Raw genomic sequence first — 19,116 nt, 5'->3', positions numbered from 1 at the left:
ACACAAAGAAGCCTCTCCACTTGGTTTTCACTTACCAAACATCCACACATCGCTAGCTGAGGTAAACCGTCGGAAATTGATTGACTCTGGAGCCATCCATTTGATGGGTAATTTTCCTTTAGAAGCTACAGGAAAGGCAAGAAAGGCCAGGCTGTTATCCCCCTGCTACAGAGCTCAAAAACATTCTGTTCCCAGTGAAATAATTCATAGGCAAAACAAATCTCCAGTGAAGTAATTCAAATATTGATATATAAGGCTGTTTGGCTTTACATGAAATGGAGAAATGAACCAACGAAACCCAAAATAATCATAATAATCCCCATAACCTCCCTTAAAGACCATAATAACAAACCCCAAAACACACCAAGAAACAATCATGGCAAAATTATTTCCCCTCTTAACAATTAAAATGATAAAATGTAGCTCAGCAAAGTCATAGATGATAAAGAAAATGAAATGAGGAAACACAACAGTGTAAGGGGACAGATAATGGACAATTTAAAATATATGAAACCAGAAAAATATTAAAAATGAGACGTAGGCACTCATGGTTTAACAATATACACCAGCTTTGCAACGCTAGTGTTTGGTACCCAACATGCAATCTTTATTTTCCTGCTGCATCTCCCATCAGGCACTGCAGGATATCTCTCAGCTGCTGGAGACACCAAAGCTCAGTATTCCATCCAAAATGGGGCAAAATGCAGCTTCAAAGGCAGTTTTGTATTGAATCTCCCTAGTCCAATGGTATCTGAAGTATGCAGCATTCATCTGTACCCACATGTGAATTTGCTTTTTGCACGTTAATGCACACCCTGCAATCATGCACGCATAGGAATTTACTGCCTTTATTAAATTGTTGAATAACTTTCCTTTTTATACAAATGCACCAGCTAGACCAAGAAAATCTGGTAAATTCCTCAATAAAGTGAGAAGGAACTGTGTTCTCCTTGGCCTGCAAGAAAGATCCAGAGTTCACCTCACCTTTGTAGTAAGTACTGTCTTCCATGTATCGGGATAAACCAAAGTCACCCAATTTCACACAGTCAGTGGTAGATACCAGCACATTTCTAGCAGCAATATCCCTGCCAAACAGAAGAAACAGTATTTCTAGTAACTTTAAAACATTAAGTGGTGAAGCATCACCCCCTGAAGAAAATTTACCTCCTGCTCTGCCAAAGGTAAGGAAATGGCTTAAGATTGAAGTCCTGTATGAGGTTTCCTAGTAAGGAGCTCAAGTTCTCATTGTACAGAACAACAATATCCCCTCTGAGCCTCCTTTTCTCTCCAATTGTTATTTAGGATGTTTCAATATAAATATCTACATATTTATGCACAGCTATTACTTTACATGCAAGAGTTTGCATATACATTATCACAACACATATACAGAATTGGATAGGAGAGTATTTAAACACAAGTGAATTCCTTAAGTTCAAAATTAATTGTACTTAGTAACTGGAGTTTTCTGAACTCTTAGTTGCACACAGTAAGAGGCTGAAGCCACCAGTCTGTTCTCCCTAGAAACTCATGTTCACATTCAAGGGAACAAAATTCAAAACACACCGTGAAGGCAGTTTAGGTTCATTTTCTGGTTAAGCAAGTACTTGTATTTTATAAATATTTTATTTCCCTTCCTCTATAGTTAAGAAGCCATCTGCCCTTGTTTTGCTTTTCTATATTTGAATGATTACAGTTGACTCACAGCTTGAAAAAAATACTGTAACCACAAAGCAACAACTGAAAATGATTCCGATTGAAATCTGGCACCAGCTCCAAGTCAATCCAGGAGTGAACCAGCAGGTGTCACCCTTGAAAAGGGTGTAATTTTACTGGAAACCTCTGCAAAAATGGCACTCCCTGAAATTTTAAGCAGTGATATATTAAAACAGACAGGTACAGATAAATATGTATGCAATCTTACCTATGTACAAATCTTTTGCTCTCTAAGTAGGCAAGAGCTGTGCTAAGCTGGTAAGCATAGAGTATCAGAGAGGCCAGGTCCAAGCTGTACTTCCTTACTTGCAAAAACGACCTCAGCTTTTTGCACCAAAGAGGAGAAAAGAGAAAGAAATTAGGACAAAAAATAAAAAAGCTGAAAAAGGCATAATTGTGAAGTTCACATGAGTATCAATGGGCATGACCTCCTTGCCTTAAAGACTGGATGAGGAAAAGAAAATCACTTCTGATGAAGAACTGTGACTGCATTAGAATTCAAGCAGTTTTTGTACGTGAAAACTGTTAAACTAAAAAAATTACTGTAATTTTGGGCATTTCTTCCAGTCCCCTTTTGAAAAGCATCTGCTGTTGCTGACCCAGAGTGAAGCACTCCTGGACTTCTTGGTTTTTTCTATCCTTGAGTGCAGCCTCCATTTATGGCCTAAATTACTTCAGAACTGAATAGGACCTGGCCAACCCGAACACAGATTGATCAGTTTTGTTTTAGAAGCATTAATTTTAATGATTAATTTTAACCTACATGTGCTAATACACATGTATTTAGCTCAGAGTGGCCAATACCAGTGCAGAATATTTATAGTCAGCTCTATTCCCAGCAGAAGGCATGCAGGACCTACTGGAAGGTGGCACTAGAGTGTCCTTATACATCAAAACAAGACTTTGAAAAGTGATTTGGGCACTGGAAAGGAAATCTACTGACAGAAAATTACTTTTGCAATACAGGTTTTTCTATCCATCCCTCCTACTTTTTTGGAAAATGTACTGCAGTTTGATAATTGCAATGGCAATCATAAAACGTATGAAATAACACTGCACCTCACATTTTCAGAAACGTGGCTCAAAGGAAACTAATCGAGTTTAGCGAGATCTAGTTTTCTTTAAAGCATTCATCCAAAAAGCAAATAATGAGGGAAATCATCTTATCTAGGGCCTCTGCTGCAGATACTCTACAGGAAAAAACAAAAGCAGCAACGTAACAAAGTCAGTGTTTTAAGGAAAAATGCAGGATTACTCAGGAAGAATAAAAGATGTACAGTTTCACTTCTGGAAGGTATGTTTGCAAATGCTGTTTAACTCATTATCACATTATCATCATCCTGACAGAGGTCATGCTCTCACTCTGGAACTGCAATTGAATGCTCTGAAAACTCTGACTAAATCACTCTGGAATGAGGTGATGCAGTTCTCCCGGTGGAGGAGAAGGTCAAAAGCTGCCACTCCTGTTTCTGAGTCCATAACTCTGCAAAGGAGTATGATATCATGCCTGATAGCAATTGTTAATATTGTCAAGTGTTTCTTCAGACTTTTCTGTGAGCTGGAAGAGAGGAGACCAGAGCTGCATGTGGATTTCTCATACCTCTCCAAGCGTACAGAGCTCCATGATTATCCAGACTGGGTTTTCTGTAATAACCCCGATGAGCTTCACAATGTGAGGGTGATCAAACTGACGCATTGTTACTAAAAGGAAATCAAAGAATTCAGTGTGTTACATAAAATCTTTTTTACAATTAATAAGAAAGCTGTTGGGGAAGTATTTAGCCCCTGAGCAGGGAAGTCAATCACAGGACTTTAGACAACTATTGCAAGCAGTAATGTCTGGTCATTCCATGTGCCCAGGGCAGGTGGAAACACTGACTGCTTGACCTGTGCTGTTCTCCACTCACAAAAATGCGAACTGCTGTGGAAGGTACCAGTCAGGTCAAGCTCTGCCTCTTAGCTCTGGATCTGGTTATGAACATAATCTAAGTTAATAAAATAACCTGTCAAACCAGTGCACAACCAGTTATCTGTGCCTTTCTACTGGAAGAGGAGGTAGGAAAAAACAGTCTGTATAATTCAATTACTGGAACAAACATGTTTGACAGATTACAACATAGACAAAAGTCTTATTTAATCATTACATGATTTTGTTTTCCATGGAGTTAATTTCAGTCCTGGCACTGCAGTCACAGTATGTTTTATGCAGCATGACATATGAATCACAGAATGGTTTGGGTTGGAAGGGACCACCAAGACCAACCAGTTCCAATCCCCCTGCCTTGGGCAGACACCTTCCAGCTTGCTGGCCCCCAGCTCCATTCATCCTGGTCTTGAACACCTCCAGGGATGGGGCAGCCACATGTTCTCTGGGCAACCTGTGCCAGGGCCTCACCACCCTCATGAAAGAATTTAACCTAAACTCCAATTTAACCTGCCCTCTCTTTCCAGTAAATCTATCACCCTTGGTCCTATCCCTGCCTTCCCTGACTGCCCATCTTTCCTGTAGGCATCCTTTAGGCACTGGAAGGTGCTCCAAGGTCTTCCCTTCTGCTGGTCAAACAACCTCAACTCTCCCAGCCTGGCTCTAGGGCAGAGATGTTCAAGTCCTTGGAGCATCTCTTTGGCCTGCACTGGTCTCACTCCAACAGCTCCATGTCCTTCCTGTGCTGGGGATCCCAGACCTGGATGCAGCTCTGCCAGTGGGGTCTCAGCACAGAGGAGCAGGATCTCTTCCAACACAGGTATGGCAAAAATGCCCTTTGGATATCCTTGACAAACATCCTTCATTTAGCCTCCAGCAGCATCTCCTCTACACTCACAGTTTGTGGTGTCAGCAGAAATACATGGGAATTACCAAACTGCAAAGTCTGCTTCAGTCTGTCTGAAGTTAGGCAAGAATAAAACCCATTTTCTTCTGTTTTACACTAACCACAATCTAAAATCAGGTGTTTCTGGATTTCTATTCTGATGCACTCTGAATTTGACTTCTGCACACGGATTCACAGCAACTCCCAAAAAATCCTTGGACAATTGTATTTGTAAAGACCAAAAGTTATAATAGCTTCATAACATATCTCCCTGAAAATAAACTTTATGGGCAAACTTAATATATTCTTTAAAATATTAATATTAATAGTACAGGGAAAGATGCAATAAAGCAAACATCCCTATCATTGGCATAGCTTAAAACATTAATAAAAGGGAACAAATAACATGGTGAAATATTTTACAGGCAATAACAGCTGTTAAATCTTTTCAGCATTGAAAATATCTTAATATTCCTAATATTAAAATATCAGGAAATAAATGTATTAATTCAGTGAAGTAACTAAAGCAACTGCTCTGAGTGAATTTGCAATCCGAACACAAGATAAAGGCAACAGATGGAAATTAGAATGAAAAAGAGGAAGAAGAAATGGCAAAACTATTAAATCAAAATTGAAAAGTACTATTTATGTGTAGATTACAGCAGCATTTCCTAATCTGTCCAACTTGAAGCATAATAAGGAGCATTCAATGAGCAATTATTTTCTACATTGCCAGGAAACAGCACCCTACCTTGTGACTGCTGAGTTGTTAGTGTAAACAATGGTATTTACTGTTCCAACAGATAGAAATGCAATGGAAAAAATTACAGTAATTTACAAAAAATATGACATTCAAAAATAAGAATCCATTAGCTATTAACACAGGTCTTCTGAATGCATTGAAAAACTCCTTGAAAAAGGAATAATGAATAAAAAATACTGTAACATCTGACCATAACCAATTACTTTACTGATAAAAATACAATACTTTTACTTTACATTTAGAGGTATACAATAGCAGGGGATAATAGGTAAAAATTAAGGCCTAAGTGCCATATCTTACTTTGCTTGCAGAACCAAACAATGGAGGAATCAATAACTTTAATATTCTTTAAAAGGTTTCTGTTCCTATTCACCCCAACAAAAAGCCTTCGTCCACACAAAAAATGTGCTACTTAGGGAATGCAACTTATTTAGAAAAATAGCCCATTCTAGCATAGATTTTAATTCTGAATTTTCAAAGCAGATCTCTCTTAGACACATTTCTAGCAAGGACAACTACCTGACCTTCCAAAGCAATAAACTGGAGAAAGTGATGTGTTTTTTAATTCATTAAGGAAAAAGAAGGAAATGGAGGATCAGATCTAATGTTCCAAAATTGGTTCTAAAGCCCTAGAGGAGTCAGATATCACCATTCAGTTTGGAAAATCAAAGAACCCACATCCAATCATATACATAGGCAATGCAAGGATGTAAAGCACTCCCCCAGCACGTTTTAGGAGGGGAAAACATCAAGCTATATATTAATAAAATATTTGCATCACTGTAGGAAGCTTCTGGCACAGGTGGCCACAGTCTTTGCAAGGAGCAGTTACAGAAGTGTTCCCAAAAGAAGTTGCTTAATACTCACAGGCTTCTTGTAAGAATTTTTCTCTAACACTGTCTGAAGTGCAGTTTTTACATGTTTTGATTGCAACAGCCATAGCTGGATTTTCCTGAAAAATATTATAGAGAAATAACTGAAATACAACCCACCAAAAACAGCCCATCAAAAGCTGGCCCTTAAAATTCTGGCAAAAATACTTTGGAAAAAATTACTATTAAATAAAATACCTTTAGCTGCGAAATTACATGTAAAAAGCTTCAGTGTTAAAATACCATTATAATCAAAACACCTTGCACTTTACATCTAATGTGTCTTGGAAATATTTAATCTGTTTTAAACCATGTTATATTGTGGAAAAATTATGATAAAGGATGGTTAGTTTACCTGGATAGTACTGTGAACTTTGCGTGCTATTGAGGAAGGTAAACTCTTGACAATATTTAACAAAAACAGAGAGAAAAAAGAGATGTGCCTAAAAACCACACCTGGCTTATATAAGCAAGCAACCCAGAAAGCCAGATTAAGGACTTTGTGGCTCTTTCAGAGGAAAGACTAGCTGTAATTGTGAACTCAGACTACAAAGGAAAGTAAAACAAATATTTTTATATATTATCTTCACAATCAGCCAGATCAAGGCTTTAAAACCAGGTTCAACAGAACCACATGTATTTAAAATCAAATGGTCTTTCCCATCTGATTTCTCATCCTCTGAACACCCAAAAATGAGAAGTTCTTGATGGGTTGAGAGCAGCTGAAGTGTTTTAAAACCAAGCTTCTACATTGGGAATGGGCTTGTTCAAGGACCTGTATGTCCTCCTTCCAAGTGGGAAACTGGGAATTGGCCATTGTTTAATGGGCAGTTTACACATGAACCTTTCCTCAAAATGCTATAGCACTGATGAATATTCTCATCCCATTTTAAAGATCAGTGGGAGATGAAGATTCAGAGTTATGCTCCATCTCTACTCACTCTTGGTCTATTTTAAATCTATTTACAGACAAAAAATATCGGAATTAGAATAGTATTTATATTTTGCAGGCTCGAGTGTCTTATTTTCAAAGTTGGTCACAAAAGAGATCTTCAAGTTGACTTTGCATGAAAATACTGATCTCATCCTTTTCTCACACATCAAATGCCCATAAACTAATTAAAAAAAAAAAATGATGGTAAATCATGGTTTTATTCCCTTATGAAACCAGGACTGAACAATCAGCCTGGGGATGGCACCTCTGGATGCCTGCCAGACTCATCCCTCTCCCAGTGTTACACATCAAGTTTTTGAAATATCCTTTAACCAACACGAACATCAAAAGAAGAGCCTTTTGATTCTGCAACCAGCAAATAGATTTTGAAGAATAAATGTTGGAAAAGGCCTGATACTAGGGTTTTGTTCATCTTTTGGTTTTGGATAAGGACACAAACCAATGAGAATATATCAGACCGGATGCATTTTCTGTATTGAGCAGGAAATGGTATTTTAAATGACACTTTGGGATTAATTCCACAGTTCATCAGCCTTTAAAGACAATCTTACTGAGCTTGCTTAGAGATGAGCAATGGGATCCTGTATCTATAAACCTATTTTTCCATTCAGTACCCTACACTTAGAGCCTGGCTGTGACCCTTCAGGAATACCTGGGAGAGGTGGATGCTGCACAGCCACTAGAACCAGAATTTACAAGTGCAATGAACAGGGATAAATGGAATTTTTGAGATTCAGCTTTGAGCTAGCAGAACAAAAGGCAAGGAATATCCTCTATATTTCTACACTCAAGCTGAACATTTATAAAAGAGTACACTACCATGTTATTAGAACTACTCTTACACTGATTTTAAGATTTCTTCTCAGAGTGTAAATTACATTCTGTTATCAGAACGTGAAAATTTAATGACATCACTGATCTTGTTCACCTTCACATACCCCACTGTCTTAAAAGCAGTAAATTCTTATTAATAAAATAAATCAACAGGTGATGTAAAAATCTCAACAAAGGATGCCTGAGTAAAATCCATTTTGCAATTCACAAAAAAACTGGAGACAGCCAACATTTTCAAAACAACAGTCCATAAGAAAAGCGTCTTTAATTAGTTTTGCAGAGCTCTAGATTTATCCACCATGCCCCAAATGAGTGAACCATTACTCCATGGTACTCCTGTTAACTTGGGCATAATTAAATGAAAAATAAGAATCTTTCTCAATGCAAAGTGTATCAGTTGTGCTTTCTAAATAAGGGTATCAGACCAGACTTCAAACCTGTATGAAACAGAACATTTATCCTTATTTACTTAAATATTGCATTGAAGATTATTAACCTACCAAGCCCAGGACCCAGCCCAGCTGTTTCTGAAGTTAGAACTAGATTAATGTCCGCATGAATTCTTGTATAATCTATCAAAAATTCCAACAATTTCTTCTAATATGCAATATTTGTTTTTATTATAAACCTGAAATTTACTGAAATGGACTGTTTTTTCCAGCTTTCTCTTGCTATTTTACACAAAATTTTTGATTTATTTAAACAGAATTCTTAAGTCTTTCAAGAAAAACTCATAAGCACCATCCTAAATTACACAAGTCCTGCCAACCTCCCTGGTTTCACTGAAGTGACTCTTGTGCATTGGATTTTACTGGATCAGTGTCCAAGTATTTTGTATTTTATTTCAGGAAAACATAGGAATTTTATTAGGCTTTGTTGTGAGAGAGACAGTGAGATTGTCACTGGACCGAATTTTTATTTGTTCTGGAAGACTCAGACTAAGACCTCAAAGGAATATTCTTATTTTTTTTTACCTAGAAAAGTTTTACAGTTAATTTTTGTTTGAGAAGTGAGGCTTACCGGGCTCATGTAGACTCCTTGGTGCACATCTCCAAACTGTCCTTCCCCAATGCAGCGCCCCAGCTCAATCCTCTCCCTTTGAATTTCATAATCTCTGGCTACAAGAATATAACGCACTTGAAATATTAAGTTTCTGCTGAAGGGCAAGGAAATAATCCACAAGACACAAAACTCAAAGTAAGTCACTCAAATGTCTCACATATGAATAGCTAAGATTAACATTTGCTGCACACCAACCTATAGAGATGCTGCACACACACAGTGGAGACCTCTCAAACTTCTTTAAAGTTTGAACCAAAGCAACGGGAGAAGAACTGTGATATCTACATTATTAAATTAACTACAATGCACTTATTTCAGTGCACTAAACATAATTAAATTCTTTTTAATTACAGCTGTTGAAAGACAAAGCACACAAACAGTTTAAGGCAACACCAATGATGTTAAACACGGCCTCAGCACACATCCCTTTGGCTGTTTAAGAGGACTCCACCATGTGCTATTTTAGATTTTGGAACCATCAAAAAAGCCTGGAGAACTTTTAAAGAGGTAACTGCAAGAAAAAAATACAGGAACAAAAACATGGCAAATAAAGACAAAATGAAAGAGCAAAATTTTGAGTGCACTACACCTCTGCCAGTGTGTAACTGAAGTAAAATTGAGATGTTTGGTGGCCTTATGCAATTTTGTTAACGTCACAGTTTAATAGGCTGAGAATATTACCGATAAAAATGGCTCAGCACTTGAGCAAAACATTTAATCAATTGCAATTGAATGATTTCATTTGCAATTTAATTTCCAGCAGACATGGAAAAATACTTCAGGAATAGCAGAAAAGCATGCACAGTATATGTTTTCACCTCTACTTGTATTATTCAGAGAAAAAAATATAAGCAACCAGCTTAGAACTTCATAACCTTGACTTTAACATCATTAACACTACAGAAGTAATGTGATCTAGAGCTGGCTAACAAGGTGATAAATGCCTTTTTAATCTCTTTTAAGTACTGCATTTTCCTCTTTAAAATCCCAAAGCTAACTGGTTTAACTATAAATAAATAATGTTTATTAAATGAAAGTGAATAGTAAGCTTAAAAATTCCACATCATTCCAAACTGCAAGCATACAGGGATGGGGGGTAAAGGGTCTCCTGTTACCTTCATCTATTCCATAGCTTTCTGCAGTGCAATTAAGAGAAAAATCAAATGCTTACTTAGATAGAGCTTCTTAAAATCAAAACAGGACAAACATTTTTCAACATTAAAGAAAAAAAAAAAGAAGAAATATATGATGCAATTTAAAGTTTACATTAGCAGAAGTCACAGGCCTGTACTTGTGATCTTTACTGACTCAGTCTTTTGGGAGCTGAACACTTGAGACCCCTTCAATCCAGCAAATCACTTAATGAATTTCCCTCCACAGCCCATCTCATGGGTTTTGCACTGAAGCCATATTCAAGTGCTCAGCACATCCAGGGCTAGGTCCAGAAGTAATTACTTCCATGAGAATTTAAATAAAAAGTTTGGAGTGGGGGAGAAATAAATTACACAAAGTTAATCTGTTAACAATAATAAAGGATATAATTTATCACAGTATGTTTTGATGCTGAAATTATGTTAATAGAATGTGTAGTGACTTAACTACAAGTCATTAAAAATGCTCAGTTTATTTCTGGAAAACATATATTCCTGCTTTTCAAATACTGATGTTCAAATATATATATATATATGTTTTGCAAAACATATATTCTTGCTTTTCAAAGATTTTCCACAGCTGTGGAAATAATGCTGTGAACACTGAAGTGACCATGAAACATTCTGCCCCATGGTGAGCTCAGAAATCTATGCAAGCTCATGGTCCTTCAGCAGAACGTGGCCCCAGCTCAGCACCATCCTCCCCTTTCACACTGACCAAACCTGATGTTTTTGGCAGCATTCTGCACCAATGGATTGTCTGCTTTCAGAGAAATCCTTGGTTGCCCAAATGCAACTGGAATTTCCCAGATACAGCTTTAAAAATCAGAATATTGGACTTTCACATTAAATGAACTGGCCTTGACAGTTTAGGATTATATCATAATTCAAACAGCCTGCAACACAAAATCCTTGTGGTGGCTACAGCACCACTGTTTTTACTTCAAAGATGAAAACTCAGCAGAACTTTGAATTTTTATTTTTGTTCCTGCAGTCTTTCATCTTTAACAAAATTGCATGTGGTACAGTTGAGTGTTCCTCTCTCATGGAACTGCTGAACAGCACGTCTGTCACAGAGCAAGGTGAGATACAGAGAGACAGCAATCCACATTGTTTGCTCTCATCACAGAGATCTTATCCAATCTTTGTTATGTTCAGCATCACAATAAAAAAAAGAAATCTGCATTTTGAGGCAAAAAAGAGAATTTCACTGTGAAATCACAGATAGCAGGAAACCAGAACATGTTCTTTGCACATTTATTAAATAAGGCTGAAATATTTCAGTCCCTGCTACACCAAGGAAGCTTTTGGATAGGAAAGTTCCCAAATTAACCATGGCACTTACTTGAGGGCATTGTGTAAGTGTCTTCTTCATCTATAATCTCTGCATAGTCATCAGTCTCTGCAAAGGGAGGAATTGAAGAGTTTCGGGAAAAGCAGATGAAAATAATTCTCCAGAATAACATCTCCAATTGATACGTCCCAAACCCCAAGTTCAGCATTGCCAGGTCACATGTAATACAGCATGACTAAAACTTGCTCATGCATAATTCATGGTATGATAATGACCTCAGTGCCATCTGCATTACATCACATAGATGCACTCAACAAAGAAGAAAAGATTCATTTGTATTCAAAAAAAGTTCCAGTTTTGCAATTGGGACCTATCTAAACTGTTGATTTAAAATCTTTTTAACACCAAATTCCACTGCAGTAAAGAGAAAAAAGTATGAATGGGTTAAATTGCTTTACCTCCAATAAAGTGTGAGTAACAGTTTGTTATTTTTTATGTCAAACAGGCAGAACACCAATGGTGTTTCCAGGGCAGCTTCCCCTACTGTCAGTGTGGCCAGGTGAGTTATTTACCACAGAATCTTCTAGAGCACAAAGAAATTTTTAAGCCACACTCTCTTCTCCATTTTTCTTACAATTTCCTTTTTTAGTGGAAGTTCACCACTACTTTTGCTGCAAGACTCAAGATTTCAAGGACAGGTTTTGGAAACAACTTCCCAAAATTTTCAGGAAATTAACAGTGCACTTCTTCCTCTATTTAAAACTTGCAACTTTTACATCATCTGTTCTCAAAATGGTTTAAATGGTGTCAAGTCATATCAGAAAGTCCTTCCCTTGCCCAAAAGAACTTCCAGTGTGTGCAGGTCACCTCCTAAACGTAGGATCAATTCCTCCAGGGGCTTTTATTCCTCCAGTCCACAAAAGTGAGTTCATTTTTTTACTTCAAGGCTGTCAAATTCTTCTCACCAACTTTAAACACAAAGAGAGGTTCTCAAAACGGAATAATTTCCAAACCCATTGTGCAGTTTTGTGGTTGATGTCACACACTGGAAAACCTCTGGAAGTCATTATTTCCTCCCCCTTTTCCCCCATCTGCCCTGGAGCACATGGATACATTCCTACAGCTCCCTGGCATCATTTCTAGAGCAATGGCTTGGACTGGGACAAAGCCACTGTGAGTGGGAAGAAGGATGGGATGGTCCCTCAGCTCAACCCAGCCCTGAAACCAGAGCAAGGCTCATCAATATTACACACACAGATAAGCAGGAGGCTCAGTTTTCAGGCAAACTGAATATTCAACTATTCCTATGCAGGAAACTGCATGTTGACTATAACCTTTAAAGTTCAACACATTTCAGGAAGTAATTTTATGATCCTAGTTTCTTACTACTTAAATAAAATTAAAGCTGTTTTTTTTCTTTTGAACTCCTGTAGGAATACACCAGGTGGTGCAAAAGCAGAATTGGAAAATTTAATGTAATATTAAATTTTGCTAGGCAATTTCTATTTGGGACATAGCAAAATACAGTCATCTAATGAAAATGCAATAAATTATAAAGACAGTGCACAATTCTGAACAGGCAGAACACTCCAGAAGCACTTATCTCTTTCTTGGTATTTTATTTTCTTCCCTACATTATAAATTAATGTTTTTGTAAGAATATGCCTCAGTTTGATTTAAAAAATAAGCTTTAAAAAAAAATCCCCAACACGATGGAGATAAATCACTCTGTTTCCTACAAATATTGTGATAGGATTTTGTTGAAAATACCAGAAAATTCTTTATTTATGTTAGAAAATGTATTGGATGAAAAATCTTATAAAGGCACTTGAGAAAATTTTTTAAGTTTGGAAACCAAACTGGTGCGACTTAAAAGACCCCGAACACTTGGCACACTAGTTTACAGAATAGTGCTTTCAGAATGTGATCAATGGCAGGGCTTGTTCATCTCTCTATTTGAATTTATTGAGTTAATTCATACTAAAAGCATTCTTAGAACAGCACAGAGCACTTTACATGGTTTTGATACATTGCCCGAAACCATCGTGAAACCAGAAGTGTCTTCATAATCAATCCAAATAAATTAAATGTGTGCAATTAACTACACAAACATTTCTTGTTCCACATTTAACACTCTGGAAAGGAATATATATAAAAAATAATTCCTATGTATGTCTGGCATTGTTTCTGGGCATTAGAGGAAAATTCAGTCAAGGCATCAACACTGATAGGCTCGAAGTGGTCTGGAACAAACAGAACTGATCTCCCTCACAGAGGGGCTTGATCCCAGTATTAATCATAGACTGAGACTGTTACCAAATCTCCTAGACCTGTGTCTGCTGAGATACTTCAGAACCAACATGGAGCCTCCTAAAGCAAATCTGAGCTGGGCAGGGCACTCCAGGCTGCTCCACAAAGGCAGATGTGTTACAGCACTCTCAAGAGCTGAACACATTCAGTGATTCCAGATGTCCCTGGCAAGTCTAGAAAAACTCAAAATTAATAACAGGGCTCTCATGCTGCCCTCCTGCACTTTCTAAACCCAGCACTATCACTTGTTATGACACCTGGACAAGGCAAAATGAACAATTTGCTTTCAGGAAAGGGAAGTGTTGGTCACACATGTGAATGAGCCAATTTGAGCTTTACTAAATCTGAATGCATTTATTAAACCATAGGGAGAAACATCCCAGGGCATTAAATCCATAATAGCTAATCCATGACCTTAGGCCTGCGTTTGAACTTCCCTTTTTCATAATTTTTCCCATTTATCAGAGCTTGTAATTTATAAAGGAAGTTAAGTTCCAATAAAAAGCTACGTAGGGGTAGTATCTGAAATATAATTTTAAAATTTACAACAGAAAAAATGTCCTTTAGATGTTTAAGAAAAGAAAGAAAATTGTGTTGTATTATCTTTAGCTTATATCTAAAGGAAAGGAGATGAAAAGTTAATACACCCCCTTCACATTTTACTGAAAGGAAGGTCACAAGATGTGATCTCTATCTCCTCTTATTGCCTTCCTTTGCATATTGCTTTTATGCCCTTTTAGTACCTCCTACTAAGAAGAATAAAGCTACATACACTATCAGTAGCAGCAGTTTGATTCTTTCCCAACATCAGATGGAATCATTTAGGAAAATAGCTAAAAATCTCTTTTAGAAAACCAAACCCCACCTTCTTTTCAGAGAAAAAGAGACTTTGAAAGTCTGCAGAAGTTAAATATTTTGTACTAAGTTTAAAAGTTTTTAAAAAGAAACCCCAAACATTAAAATCAGTGTTTAAAATTATTAGTTTAGCTGAAACCTGGTTAATATTCATGTATTCAACCTGCATTAATCTATCTTGTACAGCTTCTTTTAATGCAAGGAGCACTTTGATGCCTTTAAAGCATTACTCAGTAGACTCATTTCTCAGGTGTTACACCTGCTGATCTCACCCACTGACCAAATTAATGAGGATGTAACCATTTCAATCAAACTGGACACCTGCAAACCTCTAAACCTTCTTTGCATCATGCCACAAGTCTCATTGCAAACACATGCACCACCACATCCCTGTGCGTTTGAAATAGAATTTTTCCTTTTCCAATTCCAGTTTAGCAGAGAGCATTAGTTGCACAGCCTGTAAAGTACAGTATTTATCAGCTAATACCCAAAACAGACCACTTTTTAACACTAAAAGCTGCATAAAATGTATTACTGAAATGTGCATTAAGTGGCAGATGGAGATAAGAGTTGCATACTGCACGTTAGTAACACACAGACTAGAAAACATATTACCGTCCCCACTAATTTCATCTGCAGATCCAGGTGGCATGCAAGGAGAGAGAAAAAAGAAGGGGAGAGAGAGAGGGACAGAGAAGAGGGAGGGGAAAATATACTATTAAATTCATGAGTAATCCAAAAGTATTCAGACTGTAGTTATCTTATATACCTGACTCAAGAGAAACCAGAAAAGCAGCAGAATTTAAGACTTCTCACCTAAAACCCAAGGGACAGAGATATGCTCTAAGAAGCTTTTATGATGAAACAGAGTTAATAACTTTCAAACACAAAGGTACACACAAATTAAATTTAGATCTGGAACTAGGTTTTTTAATGCATTGGTAAGAAAAGTCAATTTCTGGGTTTATTCAATACTTTAAAGCAGTTCTCCTACAGCCAGATGAGTTGGCTCAACTTGATTCTGCACATACACTAAGGATTTTGGATAAGCAGAGTTGGTATTGACCCGTCCAGAAGAAATGCACTCCTGAGCAATTACCAAGACATGAGTGAGAAACAGAACCATCTAAGTTTTAATGACACAGAGCATTGTGCACTTGTAGAAGGCTGAAATTTGAACGAATGGCAAAGAGAGCAACTCTACAGGGAAGATTTCAAACAAACACCAGATTCAACGTGTACCGCAGCAGCCCTACTGCACACCAAACCCCACAGCACAAGCTAAGGCAAATATTTTAGACAGTTTTTATAGATAACAGGAAATTCTTCTTACCCCTAATAAAGCCAAACTGGTCTAGATCAGTGCTGGACCAGTATGCATCCAAAAGCATCGCTGTAGTCCGTGTCTAATTCAAAGTGTTCTCAGCAGATGCTTATTGTTGCTATTCTGTTTCATCCGTAAGCATGCCGTGTCAGGGGTCCAAGAATGAAATCAAAATATATTTACAAAAAAAAGATGGCAGACAAGGGCTGCATAACTGTATGAATACAATAATTTAGTATGTTGGTCTTTTTAGCATATGATGCTCAAAAAACACATTCCCCATAGAATCGGGGACCAGCAAGCTGGAGACGCTGCATGAAAATCCAATTCAACAGGAGGAAAGCATAATGAAATTATTCTTGGAACTCTGTTTACCTGAGGCTAAAGTAGTTTACAAACAGTAACTGAGTTAGTATATTCAGCTGTTGGGTTAATAAGGCAGCCTAGACAAAGAGCAGAGCAGTACCCTTGGGCGGCGACTCATGGGCACAGAAGACGAAAGGCAGAAAGCGTCTAGCTTTCTTTACTTTATGCTGACAGTGATTGACTCCTTTACAAAGAGGCAAGAAAAGGAAAGAGAAAAAAAAAACAGAAACAAATTATTTGGAAATAAAAGAAAAGAGACTGAAGAGAACATCTACAATGAACGAACATAAAGGTAAAGGTTTATATTACAATTCTGTATACCCAAATGAAAATATGAATGTCTCTGAAACTCTAAAGCATTTTTGGCATTTTCTTTCAAATTCCTTTCTACAGTAATTCAGTTTTTAGAAGTAAGACTAGAAACCATTAAAAAGTCAATTATGCCAGCTATGTACACCATTCATTCACAACACAAATAACACTGTCTATCCCAGAAGTGCAACCTGCTTTTCCAAGTTTGCCACCTAAGTTCTTTCAGACTTGTGTGGCAGCTATATTCCAGCTTAAGTGGCAGTCACCAGACTTAAAACATTTATGTATTGTCTCTCTGAATCCTTAGAACAACACAAAAGAAGTATTTAACACGGCAGGGTTACTCAGAGCAAAAGAAAACGTGGTTTCCCTACCTCCTGAAATACAGCATTGACAGATTTTATGATCTCAAATCTTCCACCAGAGTCTTATTCCCAGTGCAGACCTGCCTTGCCAAGGGCTATTCCAGATCTGCAAGGACCTCTGGGTGAACAGCCCATGGCACCCTCACTGTCCCCTTTCCCAGTCACCCCACTGCATTTTTTAACAAAGTGCTTATTGGGAGTGCTTATCAGGATGAGGGAAATCTTGGAGTAGGAAAAAATACAAAGAAGCCAGAGAAAGAAGGACACAAGATGACACTCGGCACCTGAGGATACCTGCTCCTTTTATTTCTCTTGTTACCTGTTTGCTCCTCTCTGCTTTCCCCTTTTTCCCCTCTCTCTAAGGAAATGTGAGAAGTGGTTTAGAAAGCCAGTTACATGAAAAACCTGCATGTTGCTGCTGGTAGCTCTTCACAGCCGAAACTCAGGAGTGAGCTTCAACCACCTGGAGTTACACAGGCTTGGGGTGCAGGTGTTAAAAGAGAAGCCCAGCCCCACAACAGCAGCTACTGGGACAGTGAACCAGTCAGTAGTGGGAGGAGTGCAGGAAGTGTAGAAAAGGAGAACTACATTTTAATAGAAGTAACTTCTACAATCAACAAAAACTATCATCATAAAACCTGCTGGGTGACTGAGCAAACAGGAAATCATTAATCTAGTGGGAAAATACACATATGAGAGAGAAAGACAGAACATTCATCAGATTCAATGCTAAAAACTAAAAAGAGATGCAAGGAGAGGGCAAAATTCTTGACTAAGTCAATGTACCAGTATTTCTACCTGTCTTGGTTTAAGACAATTTAAAGGGGAACACTCTTGAGTTCTCCCCCTTGATACTCCCAAGGGACTTCTCTTCCTAATATCACATGGCACAATTTTCATCACTGTCATTCTAGCACAAACCTCAGGTAACACTAATAAAAAGATTCAGACACATACAATGAAAGAAAAGGAAAAAACACTGCAGCTGGTTTAAGTGACTACTGAATAGGTGTTGACATGAGAATGAGGGAACCCAACACTCTGTACTGAAACAGAAGAACAGGTATAGAGTCACTGCAGGCAATGCAAGCCAGCTAAAAGGGAAGAGATGCTTCAACTCCTGACCTGCCTGCTCAGGCTACAGAGCTAATTTAAGCCTGAAGTGCTGAAATGCAGCTCCCCCTCACACTGATAGGTGGCTGGCAGAAGCTGCTGAAACCTGACTAAACCTATTTCAAGTAAAGGGTACATGGCAAAGGTAAAGGTGTTTTTAATTCCTCATGTGCATGCCCTGATGCCCTGTGATGTGATGGTCCAACTCTTCCCTTGCATTTCAAACTCTGCCTTTACGACCTGCTGTCTAAAGTTTGTTCAACTGTCCTGCTACACTAAATGGAAGATGCTTTGTCTTAAACCTACCACATCTGCAAATCTAGCTACAAAAGGAAGTTGATTCTAATGAGTTGATTTTACATTTTAAAAAATAGAACTTTTAAAACTTTCCCAGGAATTTAGAGAATACCTTAATGAAATTAAAACAACCTAGAAGGATTTCCAGCACTCCACAGCAGCCTCCAGCCAGGATATCACTGATGCTCAAGAATGCTGCACAGAACTTCTTTATTTATTTAATTTCTCTACTCAGTATTCAATAAAATTATTGTGAAAAAATAATTAAGAAGGCAAAAATAAGGACAAGAAATCACTTGCTTTGCAATAACTATGTTAGGAAAAAAGAGAGCAGGCTTTTACTGCCCTTTTTTACAGGGCAGTTACTACTGAAGCTCCTTTTATGAGCAGATAGCAAATACTGGAAGGCTGAACCTGACAGTATCCCATTCTACTTTGATTGTAGAACCAGTCTGAGCAAAAACCCTGGGAAAAAAAAAACTGTAGAAGGAATAAATCTATTGATTTTTGAGATTTTGGACTCAAATGAACACTACAGGGTTGGCACATCAAATATGTTTCTACATAAACAACAAACCCCCAAACCTGCATGGAATATTTCTCCCGTCCTACCACACTGTTTCTACTTGCACACCAGAAGTGTCTGCTCAAATCCAATGAGGGGCTCACAAAGGAGGAGCACAGGAGAGTAAAAACTCCTTTACCAGCACCACAGGC

At 37.7% G+C, this 19,116-nt stretch overlaps 1 protein-coding gene across 36 annotated transcripts in view; it reads right to left on the bottom strand.

The window, feature by feature from the left end:
• The window catches only part of PTK2 (protein tyrosine kinase 2), a 190,905-nt gene that overhangs the window by 29,829 nt on the left and 141,960 nt on the right, over window positions 1–19,116 (bottom strand). For 15 of the 36 annotated variants that reach the window (XR_015283368.1, XM_086877737.1, XM_086877769.1 and 12 more), the window contains 7 exons: window positions 11,509–11,565; window positions 8,971–9,068; window positions 6,157–6,241; window positions 3,317–3,417; window positions 1,925–2,040; window positions 985–1,085; window positions 36–125 (listed from right to left, as the gene is read on the bottom strand). Coding sequence is in view for 35 of the 36 variants with exons in the window: in XM_086877737.1 (XP_086733863.1) it covers window positions 36–125; window positions 985–1,085; window positions 1,925–2,040; window positions 3,317–3,417; window positions 6,157–6,241; window positions 8,971–9,068; window positions 11,509–11,565 (648 nt within the window). In the remaining variant the exon portion in view is untranslated. Of the gene's footprint in view, window positions 1–35; window positions 126–984; window positions 1,086–1,924; window positions 2,041–3,316; window positions 3,418–6,156; window positions 6,242–8,970; window positions 9,069–10,127; window positions 10,149–11,508; window positions 11,566–15,237; window positions 15,256–16,412; window positions 16,497–19,116 lie in introns of all 36 variants that reach the window. The other 21 variants (XM_086877588.1, XM_086877621.1, XM_086877634.1 and 18 more) reach the window with 3 other exon arrangements.

This window comes from Cyanistes caeruleus, chromosome 1 (genome assembly GCF_971803275.1).
Source record: "Cyanistes caeruleus chromosome 1, bCyaCae1.hap1.1, whole genome shotgun sequence".
Lineage (NCBI taxonomy): Eukaryota > Metazoa > Chordata > Aves > Passeriformes > Paridae > Cyanistes > Cyanistes caeruleus.
This window is presented reverse-complemented; position numbering and strand designations above follow the sequence as displayed.